Source organism: Oryctolagus cuniculus, chromosome 6, assembly GCF_964237555.1.
Source record: "Oryctolagus cuniculus chromosome 6, mOryCun1.1, whole genome shotgun sequence".
NCBI classification, from domain to species: domain Eukaryota; kingdom Metazoa; phylum Chordata; class Mammalia; order Lagomorpha; family Leporidae; genus Oryctolagus; species Oryctolagus cuniculus.
The window spans coordinates 128640844-128654262 of NC_091437.1; the positions used below are offsets into that span (position 1 = coordinate 128640844).

At 40.3% G+C, this 13419-nt stretch overlaps 1 protein-coding gene across 2 annotated transcripts in view; it reads left to right on the forward strand.

Moving 5' to 3' along the window:
* DCAF13 (DDB1 and CUL4 associated factor 13) overlaps positions 1-13419 on the forward strand; it is a 45458-nt gene that overhangs the window by 2486 nt on the left and 29553 nt on the right. Inside the window, exons 2-3 of one of the 2 annotated variants that reach the window (XM_070075381.1) lie at positions 4772-4975; positions 5817-5919. In XM_070075381.1, coding sequence (XP_069931482.1) covers positions 5884-5919 — 36 coding nt within the window. In that variant the 5' untranslated portion in view covers positions 4772-4975; positions 5817-5883. Of the gene's footprint in view, positions 1-4771; positions 4976-5811; positions 5920-13419 lie in introns of both variants that reach the window. The other variant, XM_008255808.4, reaches the window with a different exon arrangement.

Genomic DNA, 13419 nt, shown 5'->3' on the forward strand with positions numbered 1-13419 from the left:
GGGCAACTGGGACAGAATCCAGCGCCCCAACCAGGACTAGAACCCGGTGTGCCGGCGCCGCAGGCGGAGGATTAGCCTAGTGAGCCGCCATGCCAGCCAGGCTTCTAGTCTTGATTTCTGTAACATATCCCTGTTTTACTTTCTGGTGGAAATGTTGATAGCAAAATGGAAGAATAAAGTTTTGGGGTTCTGTAAAAGGAGACATTTTATTATCTATTCATTTGTTTTTGTTTTGTTTAAGTGTTATTTCCTTGTAGATGTTGTGTGATACCAGATACTGGAATAGAGACCAAGGAATCTATATTTTTAAAACTGCCTTGGTAATCCTGAGGTGGCTGGTTAACTGTTGTTGACACCTGACATAAATGTTGGGTTTACATAGGTTTGGATGAGAGTTAGAACATGTCCTTGGTGGAAGAAATGGCATGTACAGGGACTTTAAAGTGATAAAACTATAAGGCAGTTTTAGGTTACAGGCAATAAACCAGTTTGGCTGAACCTGGGCCTTAGAAAGGACTTGAAATTGGAGAGATGAATTGGAACCAGATTCTAGAAGACCAGAGAAGAGCTTGGGGGTGGGCATTTGTTGCAGGCAGGGGTGAAGACACTGCCTGAGACACCCACATTCCATCAGAGTGCCCAGGTTCGAGTCCTAGCTTGGCTTCTAATTCCAGCTCCCTGCTGCTGTACACCCTCTGAAGCAGCAGGTAATGGCTCAAGTACCTGGGGTCCTGACATCCTTGTGGGAGACCCAGAATGAATTCTGGGCTCCTGGCTTTGACCTGGCCCAGCGCTGGCTCTTGCAGCATCTGGGGAGGGAACTAGCAAATGGAAGATCTCTCTCTTTGTCTTTCTGCTTTTCAAAGAAATCAAAATAAAGGAGTTTGAACTTTATTCTGTAGGTCAGAAGTGTATAAATTGGTTATCTTGGGTGTGTTGCAAAAACAGTAAGAATTTCAGGGCTTTTTTTCTTTCTTAAGAAAGCAAATTAATCCTTATATAATACTTGGATTAACACCGACATCCTCATCTCTGGGTTATGTTATATACATGTGCTCCATATAATAATTCATGCATCCTGGGAAAAGAATATTGAGTTGACAAAGGTGTGCTTGCTTCCACCATTAGGTTATTGTAGCATTTTACAGTTTAGTTTATTAGAGGATAATAGTATTTTTTTGTTTGTTTGAAAGGAAGAGTTACTGAAAGGCAGAGCCAGAGAGAGAAGAGAGATCCTCCATCTGTTGGTTCACTCCCCAAATGGCTGCAACAGCCAAAGCTGGGCCGATCCAAAGCCAGGAACCAGGAGCTTCTTCCAGGTCTCCCACTTGGGTGCAGGGGCCCAAGGACTTAGGCCATCTTCCGCTGCTTTCCCGTGCACATTACCAGGGAGTTGAAATGGAAATGGAGCAGCGGGGACTCAAACTGCTGCCCTTTTGAAATGCTGGCACTGCAGGCAGCAGCTTTATCTGCTAAGCCATAGTGCTGGCCCTGATAATATCTTTTTTTTTGAAGATTTATTTGTTTATTAGAAAGAGTTGTAGAAAGGCAGAAGCAGAGAGAAAGATAGCTCTTCCATCTGTTGGTTCACTCCCCAGATGGTCGCAATGGCTGGAGCTAGGCTGATCCAAAGCCAGGAGTCAGGAGCTTCTTCTGGGTCTCCCACGCAGGTACAGGGGTCCAAGGACTTGGGCCATCCTCTACTGCTTTCCCAGGTCATAGCAGAGAGCTGGATTGGAAGTAGAGCTTCCAGCATTCAATTCAGCACCCTTATGGCATGCCAGCACTGCAGGTGGCAGCTTTACCTGCTATGCCACAGCACCAGGCCCGATAATATTATCTTAAATACAATAGTCTTTGTGATAATGTGTAAAGTGATAAGGGGGACCATAAAATTTTTCTTCGTGTAGAAGTTCCTTGGTTATGTCATGCCAAAGTTCTTAACAAGAGTTATAGAACATAATGATGTAGAAAGCATTTCTTAATTTGCCAAACTCTTCTGTGGCTTAAAAATGATAAGATTTTTGACTTTTGCTTTTTGTTACTTTTTAGAAAAAAGTAAAACTTTTTCCTTCAGAGTTTATTTTAATGTTGAATGAGTAAGTGATTACTTTTAAAAAAATCTTGTGCTATGAAGAAACTTTTGAAAATATATGCTTGGAAATATTTACATCACTTAAAATACTTTGTATTGACAATGATGAAGGTTTGTAAAAATATAAAGATTCATTTTTGTCTCCATAAAAATGGGAACACAATAGGCTGCCTTATTGGCTTTTTGAAAATTAAAAACTGTTTATTAAAATTATGACAATACCAGATTGTTGCAGGAACAGCTGTTGACATCAGAGAGATGGCTATTTTCCAGACACACCTCAGAATAAGTTTTGTGGGGCCAGTGTTGTGACGGAGCAGACAAAGCTGCCACTTGGGACACCAGCATCCCATATGGGCACTGTTTTGTGTCCCAGATGCTCCACTTCTGATCAGGCTCCCTGCTGATGGCCTGGGAGCAGCAGTGGAAGATGGCCCAAGTTCTTGGTTCCCTGCCACCCAGGTAGGAGAACCAGTGAGGCTTCTGGCTCCTGGCTTTGGCCTGGCTCAGCCCCAACCATTGTGGCTACTTGGGGAGTAAAACAGCAGATGGAAGATCTCTGGCTATCCCTCTCTTTCTGTAACTCTGCCTTTCAAACAAATAAATCTTTTTTTTAAATTTTTTTCTTTTTTTAAAAAAAGATTTATTTACTTATTTGAAAGGCAGAGTTACAGAGAGAAAGGAGAGTGATGGAATAAGATATTCCATTCGCTGGTTCACTCCCCAGTTGGCCTGGGCCAGGTTGAAGCCAGGAGCTTAGAGATTATTCTGGGTCTCCCTTGTGGGTGAAGGGACCCAAGCACTTGGGCCATCTTCCAATGCTTTCCCAAGAGCATTAACAGGGAGCTGGATTGGAAGTGGAGCAGCCACTTCTCAAACTGGTACCCATATGGGATGTCCCAGGTAGTGGCTTTACCTCCTGTGGATAATGCTGGCCTCGTAAATCTTAAAAAAAAAAGAAAGAAAGAAAAAGAACTTTTGCAAAACTAGTGGATTGGACTGAAAATTAAATATACTCAAATAAAGGTGGCTAACCATGGACATTATCTCTTCGATCTGCTCGTCTTTGTGAAGTCAGTCCATCCTTGCTTTGCACAGAACCACGTCAACTGAACCAGTTCTCATCTGTGAGAGACTCACAGTAACTGAGTCAGATCTATTACCACAGAACTATGCAAAGCAAGGAATTGGTCCCAATTAGCTTGTGCTCCTATTAACAAAGCAGTGTGCAAAAGCTAGTCCTGCCTGAATCTCTTTCAACTATGGCAGCCATTAAAAACAAAGGTTGAAATAAACTGAAATAATCTATCACAGTGTTAAATTGCGATTATTAAAAAGAAATCAAACTCTCAGTAAATATCCATATGTTGAGAGGAGGGACTTAAAAACTCTATTACTAATGGGCCACATAATCAAAAAAAAATTTGGAAACTACTACTGTGGGGACCTTCGAAAGTTGTTGAGCCTGGGACTGACATGTTAAAAGCCATGTGTTAAGGTGATTAATCTGATAATATAAGCTGCCACCAAGTTGAATAGGGATGATATTACAGTAGTCCACATATAAGGTAAGGGCCAAAACTAGGTGGCTAAGGAAAAATGAATTAGTATTTCAAAAAAACATGAGTATAACTTTGATTTTGGTATTGGGAAGTATTGAAGATAGAATATGTAACAGTGAACAAAGTCTCAGCGTTTCTGTACGTTGACTACAATGTGCCATTAACAGAGTCAGAAGAAACAACAGGGAGACATGCTGGGGAAAGAAGATGCATTTACTTTTACACATTGAGTTCGGTTTTTTTTTTTTTTTTTTTTTTTTTTTTTAAGATATGTGGACTTAGAATTATTTCCTAAGTAAATATTAGCTGAGACAGCATGTTTGGCAGCATACCAGAATAGTTTAAAAACATGGTTTCTGGAGCCAAACTGCCTTGATTAGCATCCTGGCTCTATCGCATGGGCAAGTTACTTCACTTGTATATGCCTCAGTTTTCCTGCCTATTAGGTAAGAGAAAAATAGAACTTAACACATAGAGTGCTGTGGGGATTAAATACCAATAAGGTATTTGGAACAGTACTGACGCCTGCTGAACTGTGTGTTTGTATTTTAAGTAAACGTTCATGGAAAGTGCTTAATAAAGAGCAATTATATAATATAATTATAACCACAACATTATATCAGTAGTGCTCAGCACCAGGGATTAATAGTGTTCTAGGCCCCACAAGGAGCTTAAAGTTCAAATGAGTGAACACTTAGCTTGCACTTGCCTTGTGCCACACACTGTACTAGGTTTAAGGACAATAAATGAAGATTATTGGAAACCCTGACCATGAGAATGTAAAACTTAGTTAAAGAGTATAATAGGTCATATGAAAAAAAATCTGTGTGTGTATATTTTCTAAGAAGTGTATAATAGAACATAAAAAAGGAAAAGCTGTGTGTATGTGTGTGTAGTCTAATTATTTTATAAGATGTATACATTCCATTTTATGGTGATTTTGAAAGTTTTCTGGGGATAGATGTTATACTTTTGTATTCTTCATGTTAATTAGCATTGAACAGAGTCCCTAATTAAAGGCTTATTGATTAATAAATTGAATGTTTAGCTGCAAAACACCATGAGAAATATAAAATGTGAATTATTTCATTTAGAGGAATCATTCTTATTTCAGTTCCAAGAAACTATGATCCTACCTTACACCCTTTCGAAGTACCACGAGAATACATAAGAGCTTTAAATGCTACCAAACTGGAACGGGTATTTGCAAAACCATTCCTTGCTTCCCTGGATGGTCACCGTGATGGAGTCAATTGCTTGGCAAAACATCCGAAGAGCCTGACTACTGTCCTTTCTGGGGCATGTGATGGAGAGGCAAGTGTCATTCTAAATACTGATACTTAAAACTCAAAGTAGTTAGATTTCAAGTGTTTTATGTTTTAGTTACTGTGATTTTTACTTTGACTTCAGGTTAGTTCTCAAGACTAAATTCTGTTTGAAATAGTTTAGTAGTTTCTTATCTAACCTAAGAAATTATAAATGGAGTACTTTAAGGCTTAGTTTGACAGTAAGTAAAATAATTTTTTATTTTAAGATTTACTTATTTATTTGAAAGACAGACAGAGAGAGAGGGGAGAGGCAGAAAGAGGGGTCTCCTATCTGCTAGTTCACTCCCCAAATGGCTGCAACAGCTGGAGCTGGGCTGATCTGGAGCCAGAAGCTTCTTCCAAGTCTCCCACATGGGTGCAGAAGCACAAGCACTTGAGCCATCTTCTGCTTTCCTAGGCCATTAGCAGGGAGCTGGATCAGAAGAGGAGTAGCCAGGACACAAACAGGTGCCTATATGGGATGCTGTCCCCACAGGTGAAGGCTTAACCTACTACACCATAGCGTTGGCCCCGGTTTGTTTATAATAAAGATATTTATGTGAGTTTTTCCCACAAAGGTTGTTATTAGTGATTCAACACTCATTTTTCTACTCTGGCTGGGAAAAAAGTTGTCAAACATTTTAAAGGAGAATCAACAGAGATTTGACAGATTGAGTTTTCCGTGTGTGGATATATTTATCCATCTGTATTGTATTATTTTAATCCAAAGGATTTTGCTTTTAGCTGTCTGGTAGAGTGATTCATAGCCTTTCTAGTGTTTGTTTTTCTTTAAATGTAATATTCCTGTGCCTGAACATTTTACATTTCCTGATATACTTTATTATAGGTTAGAATTTGGAACCTGACTGAACGAAAATGTTCTCGTGCAATACAAGCGCATGAAGGTTTTGTGCGAGGAATGTGTACACGCTTTTGTGGAACTTCCTTTTTTACTGTAAGTAATTCCATCAAGTCATCAAATCTTTCCAACATATGTAAGATTGAACAATTTATTTTTCAGTTCATTTTTTTGTTCCAATGCCCTTTTGCAGATTTGTGATATCAAATAGGTTCATAAACCTTGAAAAAGCCTAGCTTTCTAAGTGTACTGTTCAGTGACAGTAAGTTCATTTGTTGTTGTAGTCATTACTGCAATCCATCCTCAGTACTTTTTCATCTTTCCAAACTGAAACTCTGTCCATTAAACAATTACCTCCCCATTTCCCTGTGCCCTCTGCCATTGATAACTTCTATTCTACTTTCAGCTATGAATTTGACTATTCTGTGTACCACATAGATGTAGAATCATACAATTCTTTAGTGTGTATGAATAAGTCTCTAATTTTTTTTTAAATAAACCTTTTGTGTCTGTTTTATTTCACTTAGCATATTGTCTTCAACTTTCATCCATGTTGTGGCACATGTCAGAACATCCTTTCTTTTTAAAGCTGAACCATAATTTCATTCTATGAATAAAGTATGTTTTATTCATTTGTTCATTTATCAATTTACATTTGGTTTGTTTTGGTTATTATGAATAGTGCTGCTATGAACATGAGTGTACAAATACCAGTTCTGTTTCATTGAGTATTTTAACAGGGAAACAGCAGAATCAGCACTGTGCTTTGAGATGATTAATTTGACAACTGTGAATGATCAGTTTGAAGGCTGTTTCAGTAGTCTCTGCAGGCAATAATAGGCTACATAGGTATGAAAACAGTTGAAAGTAAGGTTGGATTTGGAAATTTCTAGAGGCTTGTGATCTGAGAGGTGCCTAGGAAAGTGATGATTCCTTTTTCAGAAAAAGGGAAAGCAAGGGTAAGAGCAAGTTTGCCAAAGAATGGATGGGGGCTGGCTCTGTGGCATGGTAGGTAAAGCCGCTACCTGCAGTGCCAACATCCCATATGGGCACTGGTTCGAGTCTCAGCTGCTCTACTTCCGAACTAGCTCTCTGCTATGGCCAGAGAAAGCAGTAGAAGATGGCCCAAGTCCTTGGGCCCCTGCACCCATGTGGGAGACCCCAAGGAAGCTTCTGGCTCCTGGCTTCCGATCGGTGCAGCTCTGGCCATTGCAGCCAATTGGGGCTCTCCTTCTCTCTCTGTGTAACTCTGACATTCAAATAAATAAATAAATTAAAAAAAAAAAAAAAAAGAATGGGAGTGAGAAGGGTAGAATGTGGTGAGCTGGACTGACAGTAGGCTGTATGATCGAAAATGTCTATCAGACCTTTACAGATGCAGGTCTGGAGCTCAGGAGGGAAATCACAACTGAATTGGCACCATCAGTATAGAATCTTTGAGAGGAAGAGAAGGGCAAAAATATAGAAAAACAAAGGTGTCAGGGAAGTAGTCTTGGGAATGCTCTCCCTAGGAAGTGGGAAAACTGGAGGAGTAACCAGAGAGCTTGAACAGCCTATGCATGAGCATAATGTCCCAAGAGAAAGTATGAGTTTTGTGAACGGCTACAAGGATGATAAAGATGAAGACAAGAAAACATTTTAGGGATATGGGCAATGTGGACATGTAGAAAATAGTTAAAGATCCTGTAATTCCGTTCTTTCAAATCTAATACCATCAGTTTGGTGTATATCTTTTCAAATGTTTTACCCCATATATGTAACAGTTTGTGTATACATATACATCAACCAAGGAGTTTTTCCTTTATTCACTGATCATTTTTTTTTTTTTTTAATGTATTGCTTGTTTATTTGAAAGGCAGAGTTACAGAGAGCGAGGGAGAGGCAGAGAAATTTTCCATCATTGATTCACTCCCCAAATGGCTGCAATGGCCAGGACTGTGCCAGGCTGAAGCCAGGAGCCTGGAGCTTCTTCTAGGTCTCCCATGTGGATGCAAAGGCCCAAGCATTTGAGCCATTGTCCACTGCTTTCTCAGATTATTAGTAGAGAGCTGGATTAGAAGAGGAGCAGCCAGGTCTCAAGCTTGGTGCCCATATGGGATACCAGCATTGCAGGAGGCAGCTTCATTGGCTGTGCCACTATGCTGGCCCCTCACTGGTGATATTTTTTTTTCTTTTTAAGATTTATTTATTTAGTTGAGAGGCAGAGTTACATACAGACAGAGGGAGAGACCGAGAGGTCTTCCATCTGCCATCTGCTAGTTCACTCCTCAGATGGCCATAACAGCCTGGAGCTGGGCTGATCCAAAGCCAGGAACCAGGATCTTCTTGTGGGTCTCCCATATGGGTGCATCCTCTCCTGCTTTCCCAGGCACATTAGCAGGGAGCTGGATCAGAAGTGGAGCAGCCAGGACTCGAATTGGCACCCATGTGGGATGCTGGCAACACAAGTGGAGGCTTAATCTACTATGCCATAACACTGACCCCACTGGTGACTTTTTGTTTTTTTAAAGATTTTATTTGTTTATTTGAGAGGTAGAGTTATAGATAGTGAGAGGGAGAGACAGAGAGAAAGGTCTTCCTTCCGTTGGTTCACTCCCCAGATGGCCGCAATGGCCGGAGCTGCACCGATCCAAAGCCAGGAGCCAGGTGCTTCTTCCCGGTCTCCCATGTGGGTGCAGGGGCCCATGCAGTTGGGAAAACTGGATTTCCACATGCAGAAGCATGAGGCAACACCCCTACCTTACACCTTACACAAAAATCCACTCAACATGGATTAAAGATCTAAATCTATGACCCGACACCATCAAATTATTAGAGAACATTGGAGAAACCCTGCAAGATATAGGCACAGGCAAAGACCTCTTGGAAAAGACCCTGGGGGCATAAGCAGTGAAAGCCAAAATTAACAATTGGGATTGCCCAGGTCCTTTGGCCCCTGTTCCCATGTGGGAGACCTGTAGGAAACTCCTGGCTCGTGGCTTCGGATTGGCCCAGTTCCAGCCATTGCTGCCAACTGGGGAGTGAACCAGCAGATGGAAGACTCACTCTCTCTCCCTCTCCCTCTCTCTCTCTCTCTGCCTCTCCTTCTCTCTCTGTGTAACTCTGATATTCAAATAAATAAATAATTTTTAAAAAAAATACAAACTTAATACTTTTCATAAATACAACTTTAGTAATATAATGATTCTTCCCACCATACCTACACTCCCAACCCTCTTCCTCTTTCCTCTGCTACTCCCATTCTTATTTTTTACTAAGATCTGTTTTCAGTTAACTTTATAAACATATGATTAATTCTACATTAAATAAAGAGTTCAACAAATTATATGACAAAAGAAACTGTTTCTCAACAGTTGAGATAAAGACTGTTCAAAGTGATTGCATCTTGAAGTGTTAATTTCACTTCTGTAGATTACCTTTTAGGTACTCTATTAGTTATAACATATCAGGGAGAACATATGGTATTTGTCCTTTTGGGACTGGCTTATTTCACTAAGTATGATGATTTCCAGTTTTATCCATTTTGTTGCTAATAACAGTATTTCCATTTTTTTTAACCACTGTGTAGTATTCCATGGTGTATATATCCCATTTCTTTATCCAGTCTTCAGTTAATGGACATTTGAGTTGATTCCAAATCTTAGCTATTGTGAATTGAGCTGCGATAAATATGGGGGTACAGTTAACTCTTTCATATGCTGATTTCTTTTCCCTTGGTTAAATTCCCAGGAGTGAAATGGCTGGGTCATATGGTAGGTCTATATTCAGATTTCTGAGGTACCTCCATACTGTAATCCACAGTGGCTGTTATCAGTTTACATTCTCACTAACATTGGATTAGGGTACCTTTTTCCCCACATCTTGCCAGCATTTGTTGATTTCTGTATGAGAGCCATTCTAACAGGGGTAAGGTGAAACCTCATTGTGGTTTCGATTTGCATTTCCCTGATGGCTAGTAATCCTGAGCATATTTTCATATGTCTGTTGGCCATTTGGATTTCTTTTAAAAAATGCCTGTTGAAGTCCTTTACCGATTTCTTAACTGAGTTGTTTTGTTGTTGAGTTTCTTGATCCCTTTATAAATTCTGATTATTAATCCTTTATCAGTTGTATAGTTTGTAAATAATTTTTCCTATTCTGTCAGTTGCCTCTTCACTGAGTGTTACTTTTGCTGTGCAGAGGCATATCAATTTGATGTTATCCTCTTTGTCAGTTTTGGCTTTGATTACATCTGCCTCTGGGGTCTTTTCCAAGAACTCTTTGCCTATGCAAATGTCTCGAAAGGTTTCCCGAATGTTCTCTAGTATTTTGACGGTATCAAGTCACAGATTTAGATCTTTAATCCATTGTGAGTTGATTTTTGTGTAAGGTATAAGGTAGGGGTCTTGCTTCATACTTCTGCATGTGGACATCCAGTTTTCCCAGCACCATTTGTTTAAGAGACTGTCCTTGCTCCTGGGGTTGATTTTACCTCCTTTGTCAAAAATAAGTTGGTTGTAGATACATGGGTTAATTTCTGGCGTTTCTGTTCTGTTTCATTGGTCTATCCTTCTGTTTTTGTACCAGTACCAGTCTGTTTTGATTATAACTGCCACGTAGTATGTCTTAAAATCTGGTATCATGATGACTACGGCTTTGTTTTGTTGTATAAAATTACTTCAGCTATTAGGGGTCTCCTGTGTTTACATATAAATTTCAGCATTTTTTACTGTATCTGACAAAAAAGTCCTTGGTATTTTGGTTGGTATTGCTTTGAATCTGTTGATTGCTTCACTCATGTACAGATTTCTTTAGTTCATGAATTTGCTTCTGATTGCTTCTAAGTAATCCTATGATCAATTTTTTAATTTCTGTTTCTGGCATTTTGTCAGTCTCTTCATCTTCACATTCCAGTACTGAAGTGTTGTGTTCTTTGGGGGATGTTATGTTGTCTTATTCTTGTTTCTTGATTGCTGCGTTTGTTATTAGGCTTTTGTAGTGATAATCTTTTTTCCCTCTCTTTGATGTCTTTTATCTTTGAACTATGCCTCTGTGGCTTAGTGGAGTGTCTACTCTTTCAGTCAATACCCAGAGGCCTGTTCTGGGTGTTGTCAGGGAGGTCTGCTTAGTGCTTCAGGGTGAGGAGAGTATCCAAGGTGACACCAAGTTGGCTGTGGTAAATCTAATTTTTTTTTTTTTTTTATCAGAGTGGAGGTTTGTTCAGCTCTGTTGTAGTCTCATGCTTAGCTCCTCTCCTCAAAGGTGACCAATGCCTGGATGCTAGCTGCATTGGGTACAGTTTCATCCTTGCTGCAAAAAGAACAATGCAAAGGATCCGTGCAGTCCTTGGTGTGGAAACAGATCCTGAAGCAATGACCCTCTCCAGGGAATCAGGGAGCCCCAAGCATGAGGAGCCGCCCAGAGTGACTGCCCAAAGTTCCAGCCACACTCTGCGCCCTCCCTCAGAGCCACTGTGTTTTCACAGCCCCCTGTCAGTTCTCCCAGCCAGACTTAGGTGTATCTCCTCTTGGGTGGTTACTGGGCACAGCTGTTATGTATGTCTAAAATGGGAGATAGAAATGTGCCTCCCTTTATTTCCCTCTTGGTTGGGAGGTACACTGTCCCCCACAAGACCCAAGCCAGACTTGCGCCAGGCTCTTCCTACAGCTATATTGTCAGTGGCTTGGACTGCTGCAGTCTGGTCTCGCTTCATTTCAAAGCTGGTGCTGAGGCTCTTGACTGTGGGGTCCTGAGTTGTGCACGTCCACATGCTCCACATAGGTCCACAGTGTCCCTCTAATTTGCATGGAATTTTCTCTGCTGTTTCTCCCTAACTCTTCCCTGAGACTACATTCTATTTTGCCAACTTGACTGTCTTTCTTGCCCTAGTATTTTTTTAAATAATGGTTATTATATAATCTCATGAATGATAATCCTTTATTGCCTAAATTTCTAAGCTGTACCAATCTGTAATATTAATAATATGGACAGGTCCTTCTGCACCTCACCCAGCCTGGAAATGAGGAATTGTTCTAAACAGGCATGTACTCTTGTTTGGCTACTTGTTTCTACAAAACGTTAAAAATTTTGTCAGAATCCATGATCTGCTGAAGCTAATACTCAATAGACTGTGTCGAGCATCTTATTTACAAAGAAGTCTTCAGCTTGTAGACAGTATTTATCAAACGTTGTCTCAGAGAAACCATGTTGCCAGGATAGTGTGCCTAAGGACACAGCTTACCTTGTTTTCTTTACTGAAAAGACCATTGGGTCAAGCTGCATTGCCAGAGACCTGGGTACTTAGATTGCATCCTTTGACTCCCTGAAGAATGAGGTTTCTAGAATTGAGTTTTGGTATGATGCCACTGGCTTAGATTCTGAGTTGTTAATAAGATGTAGTCCTGCCGGCGCCATGGCTCACTAGGCTAATCCACCTAGCGGCGCCGGCACACCGGGTTCTAGTCCCGGTCGGGGCGCCGGATTCTCTCCCGGTTGCCCCTCTTCCAGGCCAGCTCTCTGCTGTGGCCAGGGAGTGCAGTGGAGGATGGCCCAAGTGCTTGGGCCCTGCACCCCATGGGAGACCAGGAGAAGCACTGGCTCCTGCCTTCGGATCAGCGCGGTGCGCCAGCCGCAGCGCACCGGCCATAGCGGCCATTGGAGGGTGAACCAATGGCAAAGGAAGACCTTTCTCTCTGTCTCTCTCTCTCACTGTCCACTCTGCCTGTCAAAAAAAAAAAAAAGATGTAGTCCTGTTAAATACTTTTTGACTATTATAAAGATGTTAAGGATTTTATTCATTTGCATCCTCCACAAAGAATTACTGTTTCGTCTTAGTGTCAAAACCTCCTTTTTAATCACGTACTCTAATCGCATGGACACTGTGAAGTGTTTTGCAGGAAATACTTTTTGAATTTACTGTTTAGGAGCTAAATTTATACTCCTCCCATAGATAAACATGTATTTTTGTTAATACTTTCATGAAAAAATAGATGTAAATTGTAGGTAATATAAACTTTTAAGTGAAAACTAGCAGTATGTATGTATATGGGAGTACTTCAAAAAGTTTATGGAAAAACTGAATTAAAAATATATATTTATTTTGGTGCAAAAACATTTTGAAATCCTTACATAGATTTTTTATTATGTATTTTCCATAAATTTCTAAAGACCCCCTCATACACTTTGTACAGTACCACATTCATGATTATTTTATATTCTTAAGCCCAGATGATGTAATATTATCCATTTGGTATTGCAGCTTATTTCATGTAATATCTTGAATGTATTTGCCAGTTACCTGAGTCTAAATGACCAAACCTGAGTCTAGATGTTGCTTGGGCTTGCTTTGGGCTAAGGTGCCAACAATTCTTCCCAACATCTCTTTTTTCCTATCAATGCAGCTGTCAGCACAGTAAAAAGAAAAGTGATTGCTTTTTTAATATAGTGAAAATGGTTTTCACCCATGGGCCCCTGGAAAGTTCTCAGGTGGTACTCTTTCCAGAAGACTTAACAGTGTGTGGCATTCTGTCTCATGCAGAGAAGGGCTTTGTCTACTCCAGAATTATAAAATTGCTTTCTCTATAGTATTTCTGTGTTTTTTATTTATTTTTTTTACTT